The following is a 21775-nucleotide window of genomic DNA, read 5'->3' on the forward strand; positions in this document are numbered from 1 at the left end:
CGCCCGCTGTAATTCAGTAACACGGAATGAAAAGAACTTAAATGCAAATTGCTCCTGTCTCTTTGAAGCAGTTGTGCACTGTTGATCTTTTATGCGAGTGATCTTTTTTGCCGGCGGTATAAAAGATCGCCGGTATAAAAGATCACCGGGCAATTACCGTACTCGCTAGGAAAACCTATAGGCGTAGGAAAAGGCAAAAAATTATGAGACATGTGACGTCATCTCTACGTAGCTCTACGTAACGATGACGTCATGATCTCTTTTGCTGGTGATCTTTATGCAGGTCTCACACCTTCGATCCTTTCAAGAGAGTTTCTAAGCACCGGCACGCGTCCTCTACTGCTATGCACCGATCGCGTAATAGCACACGGCTTGGACCGAGTAAATGGTGGCAGTATCGCCTCGCAAACGACTCCGACTACGCGCGCCACGACACGTGCGCGCTCGTCGGCTTTGGGGAGAGGCGCTTTATTGATAGATCTCTTTGGACTTTGGAATTTTTATATTTACCTATATGTATATATTAGCAGATTATATTAGCATCAATGGGCGCGGTCACATTCACTGTACGCTAAGAACAATGTGGCGAATCGCGTGGGCTCTTGCCCTGATTCTCTCTGCGTCCGCGTCCTCTAAGCCTAAGCGGCTTTCACCCTTTCAATCGGGCATCACAACGATTCCGCTGCAGAAGGGCAACCGGGTCGATCTCAACTGCTCGGACTGGCCAAACGTCGCTCTGTACACGTACGACGAAAGCAGTCTACGACCGCTACAATGGCTCTCCAACGGATCGACGTACTCGGTTCTCTTTAATCCACTAGCAAACTGTGGCTCATACGACACCGTTTGCAATCTCTGCACGAATCGGCAGTACGAGTGCTCGAAAGCATCCTCTGCCTACGCGTGTGTTGACTCGTCGACGCATCGCATTTGGCGTACGTATTTTCTCGTGCTGATGTGTCCGCCACACTTGTATAGCCAGACGGCTACTCGGATGCCCCGCAATTGTTCTCGTCCTATCGAAGGCTATAAATATCAGCTGCATTGCCTGGAGACGGATTTTTATTGCCCAGGCGTGCCTGTTCAATCGCACATTTGGCGTTTCAACAACGAATCGGTCGATAATTTTTCGTCGGACTTTCGAGTTAGTGGAAGCGTTCTTTTCATAAAACATCTCGTGGTTGGGTCAGGAAATTATTCTTGCGAGTTGAAGAATTCACTGGGAAGCGCTACTGTGACCTACAACATTGTACCTAGAACTGGTCAGAGTGAGTGTGAACTGCCGTGTTCTCAGGTGCCGGATGTGGAGTGGCCTCCTCCTGATGAAATCTTCTCGGCTTCTGAATATGGAGATGTGACATTTAACGCATCGATCGCACTGGATCCAGCCAATACGATTATTGGAATTTGGAAAGGTAAATCAACGTTGGTTCAATGTTATATTCCAATGCAGTTTCTTTTCTATCTGCCTCCTAATTCAACGTATTCAAATTGTATTAATGTGGACGTAACTGGCTGCAACTTCACACAACAGATTGTCATAAGAAACGCGAACAATATCAACAAAGAAAGATATACTATACAATTGTTAGTTTCAAATACAGGAATCGTGCAGGACTTTTTTGTCATCAAGCCACAGTCGTCGTCGTCGTCGTCGTCAAATAAAATAATCATCATTGGAGCATCTTCTGGCGGCGGCGCGGTCCTGGTCGTCGTCGTTGTCGTCGTCTTCGTATCTTTTTTTTACCATCGAAAACGATCCTTCAAAATGTCGTCTCGAAGTCTATTGAGAACGAAGTACGATTACGATTTCTTCGTTGCTCATTCGGAGCGAGACAGCAAGTGGCTGAACAAATACGTCGTCGACTTCATTCGAGGAAACGACGCGTACGCGGGCGTGACTCTGTTGCTGCACAACGAGGATTTCGTCCTCGGCAAACGCGTTCGAGACAACATCAAGGATTTGATAAAACGATGCTGGAAGATCATCGCCGTCGTCAGTCACAATTCGGTCGAGTCCCATTGGTGCCGTTTCGAGTGGAGTCAGGCGGCCGGCTTCGACGAATCGTTCGTCATACCTCTGATCATTGACGACGTCGACGAGACGGCTCATCGACTTTTGAGGTCGACCGAGCGGAGCGTCAAACTGTTCGGTAGAAGCGAAGACGACGTCAAGAGAACGATTGGAGCTTTACTTGACGAGAAATGGTTGAAAAGCAAAGAAACCGTGGACATTTTCTTCGCGTTCGACAGCGTCGACGATACGAAGCGAGTCACAAAGGACATCAAGGAGTTCTTGCGTTCAAATTCTCTTACCTTTATGAGTGTTCCCAAAGGATGCGTCGAGAGAAATTTGGACTCGTTTCTAACTCGCTCTCTGCTACTATCAAAAAAGGCCATCTGCTTCGTTTCGTCGAGGTGCGCCGTGAAGATGTGGCCTCGCCTGAGAGAAGTTGCTGTCAAGCAGGCTCGGCAATATAAATTTTTGCTGATCGTCGAACCAGGCGTGGACGACGTGAATGTCGACTCGTTGGATTGCAAGATCATTCAATGCAATTGTGAGCAATGGAAAAAGGAATTGGCGAATTTTTTGACCTAGCGGAGCGAGTACTGAGTTTTCCATAGAAGAAATATTTTTTGACAATTGGTTTTGTACACTGTACTTTTGTAGAATTTTTAGTCCTCCTGTCACCTGTCACCACTTGTCAGAAACAGTCACGTACGCTAAGAACAATGTGGCGAGTCGCGTGGGCTCTTGTGCCGATTCTTCTCGCGTCCTCTCAGCAGCTTGTACCCTTTCAATCGGGCATCACAACGATTCCGCTGCAAAAGGGCAGCCGGACCAATCTCGCCTGTCCCAACTGGCCAAACGTCACTTGGTACACGTACGACGAAAACAGTCTACGACCGCTACAATGGCTCTCCAACGCATCGACGTACTCGGTTCTCTTTAATCCACTAGCAAACTGTGGCTCATACGACACCGTTTGCAATCTCTGCACGAATCGGCAGTACGAGTGCTCGAAAGCATCCTCTGCCTACGCGTGTGTTGACTCGTCGACGCGTCGCATTCGACGTGTGTTCTTACTCGCGCTCATGTGTCCGCCACACTCGTATAGCCACCAGACGGCTACTCGGATGCCCCGCAATTGTTCTCGTCCTATCGAAGGCTATAAATATCAGCTGCATTGCCTGGAGACGGATTTTTATTGCCCAGGCGTGCCTGTTCAATCGTACATTTGGCGTTTCAACAACAAATCGGTCAATAATTTTCCGTCCGACTTTCGAGTTCATGGAGGCGTTCTTTTCATAAAGCATCTCGTGGTTGGGTCAGGAAATTATTCTTGCGAGTTGAATAATTCACTGGGAAGCGCTACTGTGACCTACAACATTGTACCTAGAACTGGTCAGAGTGAGTGTGAACTGCCGTGTTCTCAGGTGCCCGTTGTGGAGTGGCCTCCTCCTGATAAAATCTTCTCTGCTTCTGAAGAATACGGAAATGTGACATTTAATGCATCGATCACACTGGATCCAACCAATACCATTATTGGAATTTGGAAAGGTAAATCAAGGTTGGTTCAATGTTATATTCCAGTGCAGTTTCCTTTCAATCTGCCTCCTAATTCAACGTATTCAAATTGTATTAATGTGAACGTAACTGGCTGCAACTTCACACAACAGATTGTCATAAGAAACGTGAACACTGTCAACAAAGGAAAATATACAATAGAGATCTTGGTGTCAAATAAGCCATACATGCAAGAATTTTTTGTTGAGGTGGAGCAGGTGTTGACAAAATGAGTGTCGACTCGTTGGACTGCAAAATCATTCAATGCCATTGCAAGCAGTTGAAAAAGGAATTGGCAAATTTTATGTACTGTCTAAATAACGCGCATCCTAATGCAAACCTGCTAACACGCTTTGTGCAGTAGAACCATAGATCTATGGGAGAACAAAAGCTCGATGAAATTTTAGTTAACGCGCGCTACAGTCTATTGTCCAGACAGTCCAGACAGTCCAGACCACAATCCGTGGTCCAGACCAGCTGCTGCTGCTCCAGTTGCTGCCGTGAGTAGTCTGCCGTGAGTGCTGCGAGCTGCTTTTAGGTAGCACGCTAGGGGTGGTTTTCCCTGCCGCACTGCACAGTGTCGAAAAAAATGTCGCTTGGTAGCATTATCGTTGGCGAAAAACAAAACAAGCAACGGGACATCGTCTCCTTATCAGCGCGTGGATGACGGCGGCTTTGATCGTACTGTCTGTAATCGCAATCTTCACGCTGCGACTCAGGAGTGCGACTCTCATGCCTTTCAAAAAAATTGCGACCTCTCTAGAAGTCGGCCCCGGAGGCCTTTCAAAAGAGGTCCTTTGCACCGGTGCGCGTTCTCTACTGCTATGCTCCAATCACGCGGCCAAGTACGTCAATTTGGAACGCAAATGGTGGCAGCATCGCCTCGCAAACGATTCCGACTACACGTCGTTTCTCGGACGTCGCCACGACACATGCGCGCTTCTTGGCTCGTCGTACAGCCTGATGAAGAGGAAGTACGGTGTCGACATCGATGCACATGACGTCGTCGTGCGTATCAACGATCCGCCGGTGAGAGGTTACGAAACTCACGTCGGTCGTCGTCCCGCTGACATTTCATTCTTCAACATGGCCTTGCCAAAGAAGAGGTGCGTGAGACCTCCGCACAATCGATCTGTTTTGGTTCAGTGCTCTTTTGCTGGGGATCATCCGACAGCTACGAAAAAGTCAACGTCCAATGCTGAGTGTGCCAAAGTCGCTTGGGATAGGTTTGGCGTGAAAACGTTTGTTATGTCGGAGTATGTGTTTCTGATTGCAAGGCGTGCGTTGGAATATGAGCGAGTGCATAAGTCGACGAAGTCCGTGTTGTTGAAACCGAGTTGCGGATTCAGAAGTGTCATTTTCATGTTGCATCTGTGTCGGAATTTACATTTGTATGGTTTTGGTGGCACTACGGCCAATGAGCCCTATAAATATTATTCCAATGTAAGCACTAGCTTCTCTTATGAGACGGCTCTTCACGATTTTGCTGGGGAGAAACGCTTTATTGACGCCTTTGCTAGTGGAAAACTTGACAGAACGGAATTTGACTTGTCTTGGGACGGGATAGGAAAACTCATAGTTCATGAATAGTTGATATGATCTTAGCGTGCATGCTTTTTAGGATCTACTATGAAATTTTTTTGAATAGGAGAATAAGAGAAATTTTTATTTTTAATTTTTCGTTTCGGTTTTTCGCATTTACTCTTTGCTTAGCGCACGCCTTAGAAGTTATAACACCTTTTGTTTGCACTTTCGATGCTCTTCCTGTTTCAGTTTGCGTCCCTGTGCGCTTTCCTTTGCCTCTCGCTCGGCTACGGCAGGAGTCCGATTCCCTTTGTGAGAAACGAGACGTTACATTGCTCCACGGATAAGAACAATCAACTCGTTGGCGAATGGCGTCGAACGTCGAGCAACTTTTCCGCTCCGATTCTCGCTCGTCAATCGACGTACGTCGTCAACGCGTCGTCCCTTGCGTCTACACAAAACGAGGCGATCATCTACGCGTGCTGGACGGCGACGAACGCCTCGGGTGGGCGTGTCGAAAGTAGCTATCGTCTCGCGATTCCGCCGAGACTCGCGGACGGTTTTCGCGCGGGCATTCAACGCCGATACATATACCCGTTTAACGTCGATGAATTTTCACTGGATTGCGATCGCATAATTTCCCGCGATGTTTGGCCCCCTATTGATAATTACACGTGGTACGTCAAGGGAAAAACAAAGAAATTGAATTGCGACCGTCTAAGCTCTCGAAACGTGAGCTCTCCAATTTCTTTTCTTCAAAACTGCGCCACGCTGCAATTTAAACGTGTAGACGACTTGCTTGCGGAATGGAATTACACGTGCGTAGCAACGAACTTCGCTGGCGAATTTACAGCGACCTTTAAGCTTTACCCAATGTTCAATCTATCAACGATAAATCCAGTCCATTGTCCTAGCGCTCTGACGTTTGCACGAGGGACTAAGCTGCCGCGTATCATGTCTGTCGCCAACTTGAGCACTCTCGTCTTTCTTACCGTCAAAATGAACGGCTCTCCTGTTTCGACGTTAGTGTCCTTTGCGAAAGAGGGAGCTAATGAATCGCTTCAGTGCTGCATATCACGGGATTATTTATTTGAAATCGTTAGAGGTTGTGCTGGCTTCATTTTGGGAAGCGTTAGCCAACGCTGTATTTTGCAGTGCCACTTTACCGTCCGTGAATATGGCGAATACGTTGTTCGCGGAAGAGGAACATCTGCATCCACCAATCGTAGTATTGCCATTGTTCCTCCGCCAACTAGACCGTCCGTCAATGAAGACAATACCAAAACAACTGTCACTGTTGGATTCGCCGCGGTGGCCGCACTTGTCGTCATTTCGTCGTCTGCGCTCCTTATATGGATTCGGCGAAGACGCCCTTTTGTACTGTCTAAGCGTAGTAAAGATCGAATTGAGTATGATTACGATTTTTTGATTGCTTACGTCGAGGAAGACTGGGACTGGGTCGACTTGAATCTCGTCAATTCGATTGAGAGCGACGACGCGTATGCCGGAGTGACGCTCTTCATACATCATCGCGACTTCGTTCCGGGACAATTGATCATAGACAACATCGAGAAAGCAATTGACTCGTGTTGGAAGGTCTTTGCCGTTGTGAGTCGCAGGTCTATCGGATCGGCTTGGTGTCAAATGGAGTGGAGTCGAATGAAGGGTCTGGACGAATCGGCTATTATTCCGTTAGTGATCGATAATATTGGCAATAGCGGACTGTCGAGCATTGCCAAATCCAAGACGAGAGTCAATCTGTGCAACGACAGTGACGACGCAGTTCGCAATAAAATACGAATGACGCTTAATCGGGCTTTGCAAGTAGGAAGCAAGAAGCGCGATGTGTTTCTCAGCTTCGATTCAAAGATCGACAGCGAGGACAGATTGTTTCTCGAGACAAAGCTGAAGGAATCAAAGCTCAGTTTGCTGTCCGCTCCGCCCTGCAAACGCTTAGATCGCGCTCTATGTCGCTGCATAGAATTAACGGGAAAAGCCGTCTGCTACGTTTCGGCTTCGTACGCCGAGAACGTGTGGCCTTTGATGAGATGTGCCGTGCTGGACAGACTGAAGTACGTTGAAGGGCAGTACGAGTTTATCTTGCTTGTTGGAGCGAACGTCAATCCGAGTGACTTGAATGCGGGACGAATTGATTGCGTGAAGATTGTGATGAACGACAGCTGGTTGGAAGAATTGGAAGACAATCTTCGCAACGGCTCGTATGGGATGATTGAACCCATAGAGATTGAAGAGGAGGCAAATTAGGGGCAGTACCCATTTGGTGTTAGCACGATTAGTGTACATGTATATACCCGTAGTCCGGTTCTGTCTGAATAATCTATTGATCTATTTTACTAGGTGATTCGTCCAGGTCGTGCGCTCTACTACTATAAAAGACGTGAAGGGACAAAAAGAGCAATTTTAGGCGAGGTCAGACCGATCTTTCTGCCGAATGGTTTTCCAACAGCAGGGGAGTTCTTTCGTTGCTTTTTTCGTAGCTTCGTTCCGGCTCGATCATGCTTGGTTCCGGCTCGATCATGCTTGGTTCGGCCCTCCTTCCGTCGCCGCTCATCTTCTCTTTCTGCTCCAAAGGTTTGATGCACCACATGAAGATGAAAGCGAGCAACGGAAGCACTGCCGAACCGAACAGAAACGGTCGGTAGTTTCCGAACGCGCTGTACGTAAACTGGCAAATGAGAGGCCCCGTTAGTCCCCCTGTGCCGTATCCGACCATTGCCGCGCCCAACGCCGCGCTTGCATTCTTCGTTCCAAAGGTGACGTTACACAGCGCAGCTACGGTGCACTTGATGCCCGAAAACACGGCGAATTGAATAGAAACTAGGCACACCGAGGCATAGGCTCCGGCCTTCGTTTCGGCGTACATGGTCCACGGGAGACTGAAAAGGCACACCGCTTCGATGAGGCTGCATATTTTCCAAACGTTCACTATTCCTATGCAGTCTGCTGTGAAGACCCAAACGAAGCGACCTGCCGTGTAGCCCATCAGTACGGCGAAGGCCATTTGAGCGACTGGAGCGTGTGGACTACCCCAAGCGGTTCTCAGAATTTGATCCATTCGTCCTTCGATGCCCCAACTTGGAAACAGATTTGCAAAATAGCCAAAGATGATGATTTGAAATTGTCGGGTTTTAATTATCGTCTTCAAACTCAAACGCCTGTCGCCAGCCGTCGGTTGTCTTCCGGGCGGAAATCGAACGAGCATTGTAAAGGGGCCTGTTGCAGCGACGAGAATGACTCCGACGATAAAGTAAATTGTTCCGGCTCTCATCTGTCTCGTTTCGACTAGAGTCTGGCAGAAGATGAGCAGTTGGGCAATGAGAATGGAGCCGGTGCTGCGACTCGCTCCATTGAACGAGTTCGCCTTGCCCCTGTCTCCAGGAAACCACGAGAGCAGCGATTGAACAGCGGCTATGTAGTTGAGACCGAGACACACGCCGATGCACGCGAACGACGCGATGTAAAAGACCTGTGTGATGATGGGAGCGCTTTCACAAGCCAACACCATGACGCCGCACCCGAGCCATCCCAGCCCACCGGTAACCGTTCCGACGAGGAGAAACGCGCCCGGACCGTAGCGATCCAATAGGCGTCCGCTTACGAGACCCGTTAGACCCAAGACGCCCATCATGAGCCCGGCCCCGGCTACGACGGTCGACTGACTCCACACCGGGCAGTCTTCTACCGTCGGGCGAATGAGATAGCTCGTGTCGACGTGGAAGCCGATTGCGGAAGGAACGAATATCGTCATGATGATGTGGAGAATCTTCATGCGTTTGCTCATACGACGGGTCACGTTTTGGCTCAACTCTGTAGACGTTTCTCTGGCGTCCTTTTCACTTATACTCAGACTGGACGCAGCTGCTGCTGCCGCTGCTGCTGTAGCCATTTCTTTTCTTTTGACGAGGAGAAGTCGAGAGTGGTGTGGTATATCAGGTGTGATGCGACGACTAGTTCCTCGCGCGTAGTGAGTCACGCGACCGAGGAGGTCATGCGTTGATCGTCACATGTCCCTGTTTTTGTCTCCTGTTTTAGATGTGATGTTAGCAGCTCTCAACTGTATATCCCTGGTACCAGCCTTCCCGCGTTTACGGGAGCTTGCGGTGTCCTTTGGGAGCCACGTGCTACGTACGAGTCAGCGTGCGCGACGTGACGCGCGTACAGTACGCGTGCGTCGTCGTGGGAATTTTTGGATGAAAACATGTACAAACCGCCGAGAGAAGACGTCGCCTTCTGTCCCAACGATTCGTTCGTAGAAAAACGCGTTGCCATTTGGTCGGGGATTGGTCGCAGCAAGAATGCAGAGCGCTTTTTCGACCTCCGACTGCCAGCCGTCGCTCATGGTGCTCCTCCTCATGCTCCTCCTCGAGCTCCACAACGGGGACGCGGCGCGCGTGCGACGACGGAAATAGTTCGATCTCGCTCTCGCTTGCGAGAATTATCTCGGAAACCGTCGCAAAAGCCGCCGGGCACATGCACAAAGGACACCGTCTCTAAAGTGCGCCGCGTCGATGCGATCGATCCGTCGACATTTTCCAACGATGACGATTCGCTTTGTGTTTCTGTTGCGTCGCGGCCAGCTTTTGAGCCTCGCGCGATGGCGGCGCGTTGTTGTGGTCTGAGCGCCGCTCAAGTGTCGGTACAGCCTCCAAAGGCATTGCAGGTGACTACTGTTCTATATTTGTGTGTAGTTCGAGCTGGAGAAAGAGGACGGCGGCGGGGATCGAATTGCAAGTGTTTTTGAGGTAGTTGCTTTAGAGAGGAAAGAAAGAGTCTGCGACATGACCCATCGTTTTAGAAGCCGTTGCCTGATGCTGGTACCGAGGTGATTTTTTCGGAGACTTTAGTAGGCAATGGTGAAGAAGGAGCACGGGGTTCAGTTTCCCAAGAGAGTTCTGATAGTTTGGAGAATGTCGTTGGGAGTTCAGACTATTGCAAACAAGTTGATCTACCAGCTTCCAGCATTTCTGTTGCAAAGGAAACGGTGTTAGCCAATTCTTCAGGAAACGACAACGCAGAAAAGCAGAATAACTCAACGGCTGTTTCTGTCATTAGCAGTCCACCTGACTATAAGGAAAGTCATGAAAAGGATCCCGAACTTCCCTCGGTGCAGCTAAACGAAGAAGGCAGCGTTGATAGGAAATCTCTGGCTGATAAAGAGAGCGCTCTAAATTCAATCGAAAAGGGAAATTACTTTCTGACGTTGTCTGATGGAGAAGAAGAGAAGGAAGAGGAGGAAGAGGAGAAGTTGCATGACTCGGAAACAAGAGACGGTAATGAAGAAGGGGACGTAAAGGAAAAGTCTTGCCAAGATGTGGCAGCTTCAGCAGCAAATATGTTGGTCGAGGACTCTGCAGCTAAGATGAGTTCAACAACGCCGGTAGAAACAGGAGACTCGTCAGAAAACCCAGAGGAACATGCTCCAGTGTACAAAAGTGAGGATATAAGTCCGATGCCGTCGTTTGAGCCAAGAGACGCACTAACAAAGGGGGATGAAAATCCAAGTGAAAATCTAGATATGGTACGTGCTCACTATATTTACACGTACCGTATGCATTGATTTTTTGCTGTTGCAGCCGAAGTTGAACGCTGTTTCTGTTGAGGACGTCCATTCAAGGTAAACAACACGGGTCGTACCGTAGAATAGCGATTTTTCTGTTTTGTGAATAATTTAGTGAAGTTGAAACAGTTTACAGCATACGTTTGGATCAATGTGTTAAGAAACTACTACATCGGATATTATTGGAGTTAGAACTAGAGCAATGGATGCCAACTGGTATCCAAGCAGAGGAGACTACAGCGTACTTCATCACTGAAAGGAATCAGAACGACGACGACGTCGACGACGACGCCGCAGCGGCAGCAGCTAGTGAGAAAGAGGATGAGAAAGACACGGTTCCAGGAAATTTACCTGCCTCTTAGAACGTCAGTCTTATTTTTGTTGTTTGAAAGACTGATACGCTTTGATTTTTCTTTGAAGTTGTTATTAAAGTTGTTAAATTAATATTGCGTCTTCTGCCTGTTCGTTCGAATGAGACGCCTTTGATGCCCAAGACTATACCAGATGAGCTCACCTCCTGTAAAGACGAATAGGCGCACCTTTGAAGGCAAGGTAGCGTCGTCGTAAAATTGTGTTCTCTTTAGGAAACGACAGTTTGTTGGTGCAACGTCACTGCATGCCAAAACAGGAAGTGTCGTAAAAGGAAATTCTCCCAAGCGGGAAACAAACGGCAAGCAAGCGAAAGATAACGAATTTCTACTGCAACCACAAATAGGAAAGCATTGCGATTACGTTTGAGCACGACGAACCCGCAATAAAAGATCGCTGCAGTGCGTATATGAAAAATTCATCCGTCCTACAAAGTTTCGAAAAGGGCTTCTGCCAGAAATGGCACAGGAGATTTTCCTGTGGAATCGCAATCAAGAGATTTCAGAAGCATATTTTTTGGAACCTTGGCATCAGCATCTTCACGTGCTGGTGCCTTAGATCCAATCACCAAAGAAAATACTGCACCTTGGCTTGGAGAACGTCCTTAAATTTGTGCTATAGGTTCATTGCCTCTTTTCGGAACAAAAATCAACCTTACTGGTTCACGAGGCTCACGTGCGTAGGTAGGACCGTGGCCCGGATTAGGCGATGGAAAAAGTGCTAGTTTTTCTCGTAAGCAAAGGCCAATGGCGATAGGTCATACCTCGCACAGCGCGTCGTTAGGCGATTCTTGCTCCGGTGACCTTCGGTCGTCTAACAGTGCACCTACTCCCGCACAGCCACTGCGATCCAGGCTACAGAGAAACGTACGACAGCTATTATCGAACTCTTGTGCACAACATACTCACAACAGTCGTCGAAGCACTTCAGGTACTACCGTAGGACTAGCCAAGGCATAGCCAAAGAGCAGACCTATTGTTGCCGTACAGAACGATACGTCGAGACGATTCATATGGGAAGAGGTCTCCTTTTTCTCTACGTGGTGGAAGGAGCAAGATCAGGACGTTCGAAGTGCCGTCATGTCGCTGGCAGCTCAAGGCCGCCTCGAATTTACAGGCGAGACTACAGAAACTTCATACTATACGTCTCTTATTGTCATTTTTGTCTCGGTACCTGAGTACCGAGACATAGTTTTCGGGATGTAAAAAATTACTAACGGGCGCACCGGAAAAGTGGTGGGTAGTAGGCTCTCGCGACTGGGTCCCTCAGGTGTCCGATACATTGTAGTTGTGCACCTGGGTATTTGTTAAGGTCCTTCTCTTTTCGTTTCGGAGAAATTTGGTTTATTACAGGAAAGAACAATTGGCCAGTCCCTTGTAATTTCACTGTAATTTATTACACGAAAGAACAGTTGGCCAGTCCCTTGTAATTTTCTTACAGGAAAGAACAGTTGGCCAGTCCCTTGTAATTTCACTGTAAGTTATTAGACTAGAGAACAGTTGGCCAGTCCCTTGTAATTTTTCTGTAATTTATTACACTAGAGAACAGTTGGCCAGTCTCTTGTAATTTTCCTGTAATTTATTACAGGAGAGAACAGTTGGCCAGTCCCTTGTAATTTTTTACACTAGAGAACAGTTGGCCAGTCTCTTGTAATTTTCCTGTAATGTATTACAGGAAAGAACAGTTGGCCAGTCCCTTGTAATTTTTCTGTAATTTATTACAGGAAAGAACAATTGGCCAGTCCGTTGTAATTTGACTGTACTTTATTACAGGAAAGAACAGTTGGCCAGTCCCTTGTAATTTCACTGTAATTTATTACACTAGAGAACAGTTGGCCAGTCCTTTGTAATTTTTCTGTAATTTATTACACTAGAGAACAGTTGGCCAGTCTCTTGTAATTTTCCTGTAATTTATTACAGGAGAGAACAGTTGGCCAGTCCCTTGTAATTTTTCTGTAATTTATTACAGGATTTGAACAGTTGGCCAGTCCCTTGTAATTTTTCTGTAATTTATTACAGGAGAGAACAGTTGGCCAGTCCCTTGTAATTTTTCTGTAATTTAATACAAGAGAGAACAGTTGGCCAGCCCCTTGTAATTTCACTGTAATTTATTACAGGAAAGAACAATTGGCCAGTCCGTTGTTGTTTGACTGTAATTTATTACAGTAAAGAACAATTGGCCAGTCCGTTGTAGTTTGACTGTAATTTATTACACTAGAGAACAGTTGGCCAGTTCTTTGTAATTTTTCTTTAATTTATTACAGGAAAGAACAGTTGGCCAGTCCCTTGTAATTTTTCTGTAATTTATTACACTAGAGAACAGTTGGCCAGTCTCTTGTAATTTTCCTGTAATTTATTACACTAGAGAACAGTTGGCCAGTCTCTTGTAATTTTCCTGTAATTTATTACAGGAAAGAACAGTTGGCCAGTCCCTTGTAATTTTTCTGTAATTTATTACAGGAGAGAACAGTTGGCATGTCCCTTGTAATTTTTCTGTAATTTATTACAGGATTTGAACAGTTGGCCAGTCCCTTGTAATTTTTCTGTAATTTATTACAGGAGAAAACAGTTGGCTAATCCCATGTAATTTTCCTGTAATTTATTACAGGAGAGAACAGTTGGCCAGTCCCTTGTAATTTTTCTGTAATTTATTACAGGATTTGAACAGTTGGCCAGTCCCTTGTAATTTTTCTGTAATTTATTACAGGAGAGAACAGTTGGCCAGTTCCTTGTAATTTTTCTGTAATTTAATACAGGAGAGAACAGTTGGCCAGCCCCTTGTAATTTCACTGTAATTTATTACAGGAAAGAACAATTGGCCAGTCCGTTGTTGTTTGACTGTAATTTATTACAGTAAAGAACAATTGGCCAGTCCGTTGTAGTTTGACTGTAATTTATTACACTAGAGAACAGTTTGGCCAGTTCTTTGTAATTTTTCTTTAATTTATTACAGGAAAGAACAGTTGGCCAGTCCCTTGTAATTTTCCTGTAATTTATTACGGGAGAGAACAGTTGGCCAGTCCCTTTTAATTTCACTGTAATTTATTACAGGAGAGAACAGTTGGCATGTCCCTTGTAATTTTTCTTTAATTTATGACAGGATTTGAACAGTTGGCCAGTCCCTTGTAATTTTTCTGTAATTTATTACAGGAAAGAACAATTGGCCAGTCCGTTGTGATTTGACTGTAATTTATTACAGGAAAGAGCAGTTGGCCAGTCCCTTGTAATTTCACTGTAATTTAGTACACTAGAGAACAGTTGGCCAGTCCCTTGTAATTTTTCTGTAATTTATTACACTAGAGAACAGTTGGCCAGTCCTTTGTAATTTTCTTTAATTTATTACACGAGAGAACAGTTGGCCAGTCCTTTGTAATTTCCTGTAATTTATTACAGGAAAGAACAGTTGGCCAGTCCTTTGTAATTTTCCTGTAATTTATTACAGGAAAGAACAATATGCCAGTCCGTTGTTGTTTGACTGTAATTTATTACAGGAAAGAACAATTGGCCAGTCCGTTGTTGTTTGACTGTAATTTATTACAGTAAAGAGCAATTGGCCAGTCCGTTGTAGTTTGACTGTAATTTATTACACTAGAGAACAGTTGGCCAGTTCTTTGTAATTTTTCTTTAATTTATTACAGGAAAGAACAGTTGGCCAGTCCCTTGTAATTTTTCTGTAATTTATTACACTAGAGAACAGTTGGCCAGTCTCTTGTAATTTTCCTGTAATTTATTACACTAGAGAACAGTTGGCCAGTCTCTTGTAATTTTCCTGTAATTTATTACACTAGAGAACAGTTGGCCAGTCTCTTGTAATTTTCCTGTAATTTATTACAGGAAAGAACAGTTGGCCAGTCCCTTGTAATTTTTCTGTAATTTATTACAGGAGAGAACAGTTGGCATGTCCCTTGTAATTTTTCTGTAATTTATTACAGGATTTGAACAGTTGGCCAGTCCCTTGTAATTTTTCTGTAATTTATTACAGGAGAAAACAGTTGGCTAATCCCATGTAATTTTTCTGTAATTTATTACAGGAGAGAACAGTTGGCCAGTCCCTTGTAATTTTTCTGTAATTTATTACAGGGTTTGAACAGTTGGCCAGTCCCTTGTAATTTTTCTGTAATTTATTACAGGAGAGAACAGTTGGCCAGTCCCTTGTAATTTTTCTGTAATTTATTACAGGAGAGAACAGTTTGCCAGCCCCTTGTAATTTCCTGTAATTTATTACAGGAAAGAACAGTTGGCCAGTCCTTTGTAATTTTCCTGTAATTTATTACAGGAAAGAACAATTGGCCAGTCCGTTGTTGTTTGACTGTAATTTATTACAGTAAAGAACAATTGGCCAGTCCGTTGTAGTTTGACTGTAATTTATTACACTAGAGAACAGTTGGCCAGTCCCTTGTAATTTTTCTGTAATTTATTACAGGAGAGAACAGTTGGCCAGTCCCTTGTAATTTTTCTGTAATTTATTACAGGAGAGAACAGTTGGCCAGTCCCTTTTAATTTCACTGTAATTTATTACAGGAGAGAACAGTTGGCATGTCCCTTGTAATTTTTCTGTAATTTATTACAGGATTTGAACAGTTGGCTAGTCCCATGTAATTTTTCTGTAATTTATTACAGGAGAGAACAGTTGGCCAGTCCCTTGTAATTTTCCTGTAATTTATTACAGGAGAGAACAGTTGGCCAGCCCCTTGTAATTTCACTGTAATTTATTACAGGAGAGAACAGTTGGCCAGTCCCTTGTAATTTTTCTGTAATTTATTACAGGAGAGAACAGTTGGCCAGCCCCTTGTAATTTCACTGTAATTTATTACACTAGAGAACAGTTGGCCAGTCCCTTGAAATTTTCCTGTAATTTATTACAGGAAAGAGCAGTTGGCCAGTCCCTTGTAATTTTTCTGTAATTTATTACAGGAGAGAACAGTTGGCCAGTCCCTTGTAATTTTCCTGTAATTTATTACACTAGAGAACAGTTGGCCAGTCTCTTGTAATTTTCCTGTAATTTATTACAGGAAAGAGCAGTTGGCCAGTCCCTTGTAATTTTTCTGTAATTTATTACAGGAGAGAACAGTTGGCCAGTCCCTTGTAATTTTCCTCTAATTTATTACAAGAAAGAACAGTTGGCCAGTCCATTGTAATTTTTCTGTAATTTATTACACTAGAGAACAGTTGGCCAGTCTCTTGTAATTTTCCTGTAATTTATTACGGGAGAGAACAGTTGGCCAGTCCCTTTTAATTTCACTGTAATTTATTACAGGAGAGAACAGTTGGCATGTTCCTTGTAATTTTTCTGTAATTTATGACAGGATTTGAACAGTTGGCCACTCCCTTGTAATTTTTCTTTAATTTATTACAGGAAAGAACAATTGGCCAGTCCGTTGTAATTTTCCTGTAATTTATTACAGGAAAGAACAGTTGGCCAGTCCATTGTAATTTCACTGTAATTTATTACACTAGAGAACAGCTGTCCTGTCTTTTGTAGTTTTTCTGTAATTTATTACAGGAGGGAACATTTGGCCAGTTCCTTGTAATTTTTCTGTAATTTATTACAGGAGAGAACAGTTGGCCAGCCCCTTGTAATTTCCCTTAATTTATTACAGGAAAGAACAGTTGGCCAGTCCTTTGTAATTTTCCTGTAATTTATTACAGGAAAGAACAATTGGCCAGTCCGTTGTTGTTTGACTGTAATTTATTACAGTAAAGAACAATTGGCCAGTCCGTTGTAGTTTGACTGTAATTTATTACACTAGAGAACAGTTGGCCAGTTCTTTGTAGTTTTTCTTTAATTTATTACTGGAAAGAACAGTTGGCCAGTCCTTTGTAATTTTTCTGTAATTTATTACACTAGAGAACAGTTGGCCAGTCTCTTGTAATTTTCCTGTAATTTATTACAGGAGAGAACAGTTTGCCAGTCCCTTGTAATTTTTCTGTAATTTATTACAGGATTTGAACAGTTGGCCAGTCCCTTGTAATTTTTCTGTAATTTATTACAGGAGAGAACAGTTGGCCAGTCCCTTGTAATTTTTCTGTAATTTAATACAGGAGAGAACAGTTGGCCAGCCCCTTGTAATTTCACTGTAATTTTATTACAGCCGAGAACAGTTGGTCAGTCCCTGGTAATTTTTCTGTAATTTATTACACTAGAGAACAGTTGGCCAGTCCTTTGTAATTTTCTTTAATTTATTACAGGAGAGAACAGTTGGCCAGTCCTTTGTAATTTCCTGTAATTTATTACAGGAAAGAACAGTTGGCCAGTCCTTTGTAATTTTCCTGTAATTTATTACAGGAAAGAACAATTGGCCAGTCCGTTGTTGTTTGACTGTAATTTATTACAGTAAAGAGCAATTGGCCAGTCCGTTGTAGTTTGACTGTAATTTATTACACTAGAGAACAGTTGGCCAGTTCTTTGTAATTTTTCTTTAATTTATTACAGGAAAGAACAGTTGGCCAGTCCCTTGTAATTTTTCTGTAATTTATTACACTAGAGAACAGTTGGCCAGTCTCTTGTAATTTTCCTGTAATTTATTACACTAGAGAACAGTTGGCCAGTCTCTTGTAATTTTCCTGTAATTTATTACGGGAGAGAACAGTTGGCCAGTCCCTTGTAATTTTTTACACTAGAGAACAGTTGGCCAGTCTCTTGTAATTTTCCTTTAATGTATTACAGGAAAGAACAGTTGGCCAGTCCGTTGTAATTTTTCTGTAATTTATTACAGGAAAGAACAATTGGCCAGTCCGTTGTAATTTGACTGTAATTTATTACAGGAAAGAGCAGTTGGCCAGTCCCTTGTAATTTCACTGTAATTTAGTACACTAGAGAACAGTTGGCCAGTCCCTTGTAATTTTTCTGTAATTTATTACAGGAGAGAACAGTTGGCCAGTCCCTTGTAATTTTTCTGTAATTTATTACACTAGAGAACAGTTGGCCAGTCCCTTGTAATTATTCTGTATGATTGAGGAAGAGAATAATACTTGATCATCGATGATAGTATTCATTATCATCACCATCAAGTACCTTCTCTTTTTTCTTTCACGTTGCACTCTGCTTTATATTTTACTGTTACACCTGCAATTTCATGCAAGACAAACCGAGACATTTTTCCAAACTAAAACTTGTTTGCTAGGTGGCGGTTGGGTGATGCACGACGAGGCTGTGACGACGTTTCCTGCCATTGTCAATCAGATGACATATGGGCTCGATTTTCTTCACGAGCAGCTCGATTATCGACCTCGCATTGGCTGGCACATCGGTGGGTATTCTCTCTAGCTAAAAATATAATACTTGTGTAGTTGACTAAACCCGTAGACCCGTTTGGTGCGTCGATTTTTACGCCGACTCTTTATGCTCTTCTTGGCTATGATGCCATGGTGATCAATCGCATTCCTGATCAAACGAAACAGGTATTTTGTTATTTGCGCGTGATAATGATTTTAATTAATCCAAAATGTATTTCTTCTGTCGCAGCTATTTAAGAGAAGCCAACACTTGGAATTCAATTGGCAATCTCACGCGTTGCTCGCCGAAAACGAAACGACGATCTTTACGCACGTTCTCGACTCTCACTATAGCACCCCGCTTATACTCGGGCTCTCCGTCGAAGTACAGTGATGCGGTTTCAATTGCTTTTGCGCGCACTAACGTTTTGCAGGAAAAGGCTTCTTCGCTGGCCAAGACGTGCCACGAGAGATCCGCGTGGTTTCGAACCGATCATCTACTTGTGCCGTTTGGCTCCGACTTTCAGTTCACGGACGCCGAATCGAAATTTCGCGGCATGGACTCGATTCTTTCCCACATCAACGCTAATCAAGACGTTCGTAATGAATCTGTGCTCTTCAATTTGACCTTTTCGTTCTCTTCTCAGCACTTCAACATGACCATACGATACACAACGCTATCGGAATATTTCGACGCCGTTCAATCGACGAATGCCTCGTTTCCAACTTACAGTGTTAGCGTATACCGAATACCATTCCCACTCCAGTTGATTCTTTTCACAATAGGGACGGGATTTCTTTCCCTATATTGCATGCTCGCCTTGTGGCAGTTCCCAGTGCGGTGGCCTATTGAGTCCTATACCTTGCGGATCAGACGACTGCTTTTGGAGCGGATTCTTCACGTAATGCGTTACCTCGTGGAATTACAAACGCTTTTATTGATTGATTGATTGATTTATTTTAGATCGAAGCCGCAACAGAAGTTGCTGTCTCGGCAACAAGACGCGAGTCTTCGTGCTCTGGAGGCACGAGTCACTCACTTGATAGTTTTGTCTAAAAATGCCTGACTCGCTGTTATAGACTGCTTTTGCCTCGTCAACGATATTGCCTCAAGAAGCCAACGGTGTCGCTGACGTGCTAGAGACGCTGGATTTGGGCAGATCAACGTCGGCCTTGCTTCAGCATCACGACGCTTTACCTGGCACGTCTTTTCCGAGCTGCTACGACGACTATAACGACAGGCTTCACTCGGCTCTATCTCAAGCGAAGCAACGAGAGGGATTGCTTCTGGTGAGATCGAGTGTTCAATCATTTCTTCTTTTAGTTGAGCGTGGTGCTTAGGTATTGCAGCTCTGCGGTGCAGAGTCGGGTTTTGTATCAAATTTTTCCACGAACACGAGCGCCTTCGAATCCAACAGTTCGAGTTTCGTCGTCGTTGTTCATAATTCTCTAGGATGGACAAGGTTTTGCAAGACACTTTGCAAGAAAATGTCACGTTGAAAATTATTCAGGTCTGAGGTGATAGAAATAGATGACATACCTGAAGGAATATGCCTAAAAGTGTTCACAAAAAATCTTTCTTTATATGTTTGCTAATGCGAGGTTTTAGTCTGTTGATCCGCGGTACACCAGCCAGCAAGTTGGCTCTGTTCTGTACGTTAGAGTCACGGTGGGCCCGTTGTCCGCCGTTGCTCTTCTCCTAGAAAAAATTGCGTGCAATCCCAGTAAAGACATAGTTTGACGTTGTTTTAGATGCTGAGGTTTTATGGTAGACTCGTCGAAGAAAAGCGATGCGGCGATTTTCCTTAGTAACAGCTTGATTCGACTCGACATTGACTCGGACGGCCGACTCATGAACTTTATTGATTTTGTGCACAACAAAAGCCTTCCGTTGACGCATACGATCTTGAGGTGATGGTATTGGATTATCTCCTCCGTCTTTTAACCGATCTTGTGTGCAGATATCTCGAACATCGTAGTTTTGATCCTATAGGTTTTTCTCAGAGCTCTGTTTACACTTTCATGACGGAAGAAGAGCCAGTTCCTTTTTCGCCTGATGTAATGAAGCGTCTTGTCGTTGTTGTGTAAAAGCGGCATTATTGTCTGTTAGCCTGGAAGTGCGACTATCACAGCAGAGGGACCTTTAGTTTGGGAAGTGAAAGAGAGTTTTGGCCAGGTAAATTTGGTGCGGTCTATTCCTATGCAAATGTAAAATTTTCTTCTAGTACATTGAACATTCGTACAGATTGGTAGCAAACAGCAGTGACATTCAAATGCATACGAGGTATTCTGGTAGCATTTTGACGTTTGAAACTGAGCTTAGCTGCTAGTATTGGCCCGCTGCCGGATGAACCTTGGGCCTCGTACGTTTCCACAATACAGTCTGGAGTTAATAGCGGGCCACTTAGCTTTACAGTTGATAACGAATTCCAAGAAATGGTGCGAACATACTTAGAGTGCCTGGGACCTTGCAGTCTATATCTTTTTGTAGGCTAGGGAATTCAATAGTAGTGTGCCCGTTCAGGGCAATACCTATCCGTTGACGGGGCGAGTCACACTGAGAGACTCGGGTTCTGTGGTGACATGGATTGTCAAGAGACCTGTGGCGGTTTTCGCTGTGAATGGCAGCATTTCAATAATGCTGCACAGGTGAATACACACTACTAAGGTTCCGAAACGGTAAATCTGAAATCTGATTGTTTGTCTACTTTAGACGGTTAGAAAGTCTTTTTGATCGGAGAGGCAACGACGCCTCTGTCATGAGTGACATTTCGTTATTGAAGATAAGAGACGCATCTGAAGCAGGTTGGCATCATTTCTTTTCTTTTTAGTGTCTACTCAATCAGCGTGTTCTAGATTGTTTGTATTGTGATTCAATGAAAGCACAATATCCGTTATCTACGGTCTTTATTCCTCTGACGGACGTCAGAGAATGGTCTCGATCCTGCAAGGAAGCGTGGAATGGAATGAGTGTAGAGTCATCCTTACCCAAGGTAAGACTGCAGCCAGATCGCCTCTCTCAGCATAGACGAAAGAGCTTTTTTTCAGTCACTACATCTCGTAAGTCTTCAAGTAAAAGCTGTCTCCACAAGTGAAAGGATTGTAGGCTTGAGGTACAAAAGCGATTACTGTAAGCAAAAGAACTCTCAAAATTCGTTTCTAAGGCTCCATCACAATAACGTCACAAGCACTGTTGTTTCGTTTGACCTTCAGCGTCTGTTTCCAGCGCTTCAGATCCGCTACGCAAATGAAACGTCGGTCGATTTTCACAGAATCATTAGAAAGGTACGTACAGTAGCTACAACACAAAGTTTTTGTGTACAGTTTGTGCAGGTCAAATGCACCTTGAGCGGAAGTCCTCGTTCCTGTAACGTGCACTTCAGACCGATGGCTCTCCAAAGCTACTTGTGCACTCTTTCGACTGCCTGAACTAATTGCCAGGCAGCAGCATTAGCCTTATTTTTGTATCTTTGTATGACGACATGATGCCCGTGAACTCGGCGAATTTTCTCACCTGATACA

General features: G+C 44.4%; 4 protein-coding genes and 1 non-coding gene across 8 annotated transcripts; 4 read left to right on the plus strand and 1 right to left on the minus strand.

Annotated features, from left to right (window-relative positions):
• Nucleotides 1-4007: 4007 nt before the first annotated feature.
• On the plus strand, nt 4008-5213 carry LOC136189979 (CMP-N-acetylneuraminate-beta-galactosamide-alpha-2,3-sialyltransferase 1-like). Its single transcript, XM_065978045.1, has one exon. The coding sequence runs from the start codon at nt 4232-4234 to the stop codon at nt 5156-5158; it is 927 nt and encodes a 308-aa protein (XP_065834117.1). The 5' UTR covers nt 4008-4231; the 3' UTR covers nt 5159-5213.
• Nucleotides 5214-7523: 2310 nt separating this feature from the next.
• Nucleotides 7524-8999, minus strand: LOC136190114 (uncharacterized). Its single transcript, XM_065978190.1, has one exon. The coding sequence runs from the start codon at nt 8997-8999 to the stop codon at nt 7524-7526; it is 1476 nt and encodes a 491-aa protein (XP_065834262.1).
• A 57-nt stretch (nt 9000-9056) lies between these two features.
• Nucleotides 9057-11087, plus strand: LOC136189885 (uncharacterized). Its single transcript, XM_065977917.1, has 5 exons — nt 9057-9749; nt 9802-9855; nt 9909-10631; nt 10687-10727; nt 10786-11087. Exons 1-5 carry the CDS (start codon nt 9312-9314, stop codon nt 11030-11032), a joined length of 1503 nt encoding a protein of 500 aa, XP_065833989.1. The 5' UTR covers nt 9057-9311; the 3' UTR covers nt 11033-11087.
• A 391-nt stretch (nt 11088-11478) lies between these two features.
• Nucleotides 11479-11595, plus strand: LOC136190799 (U11 spliceosomal RNA). The gene has a single exon (XR_010670620.1). It is a non-coding gene; the product is annotated as a U11 spliceosomal RNA (small nuclear RNA).
• A 140-nt stretch (nt 11596-11735) lies between these two features.
• LOC136189774 (lysosomal alpha-mannosidase-like) lies at nt 11736-21739 on the plus strand. Of its 4 annotated transcripts, XM_065977780.1 has the most exons (25): nt 11736-11771; nt 11823-11969; nt 12029-12155; nt 18163-18288; nt 18345-18439; nt 18504-18638; nt 18688-18849; nt 18901-18987; nt 19040-19155; nt 19218-19278; nt 19334-19543; nt 19595-19716; nt 19765-19813; nt 19863-19977; nt 20026-20164; nt 20215-20311; nt 20364-20429; nt 20479-20537; nt 20584-20692; nt 20745-20902; nt 20967-21058; nt 21110-21246; nt 21302-21366; nt 21418-21538; nt 21587-21739. In XM_065977780.1, exons 1-25 carry the CDS (start codon nt 11748-11750, stop codon nt 21680-21682), a joined length of 2715 nt encoding a protein of 904 aa, XP_065833852.1. In that variant the 5' UTR covers nt 11736-11747; the 3' UTR covers nt 21683-21739. The 4 variants fall into 4 exon arrangements, with proteins under 4 accessions (XP_065833852.1, XP_065833853.1, XP_065833854.1 ...); XM_065977781.1 differs by lacking the exons at nt 11736-11771; nt 11823-11969 and having other exon boundaries at nt 12081-12274; XM_065977782.1 differs by lacking the exons at nt 11736-11771; nt 11823-11969; nt 12029-12155 and adding an exon at nt 12434-12514.
• The last annotated feature ends 36 nt before the right edge of the window (nt 21740-21775 follow it).

This window comes from Oscarella lobularis, chromosome 8, assembly GCF_947507565.1.
Source record: "Oscarella lobularis chromosome 8, ooOscLobu1.1, whole genome shotgun sequence".
Taxonomy (NCBI): domain Eukaryota; kingdom Metazoa; phylum Porifera; class Homoscleromorpha; order Homosclerophorida; family Oscarellidae; genus Oscarella; species Oscarella lobularis.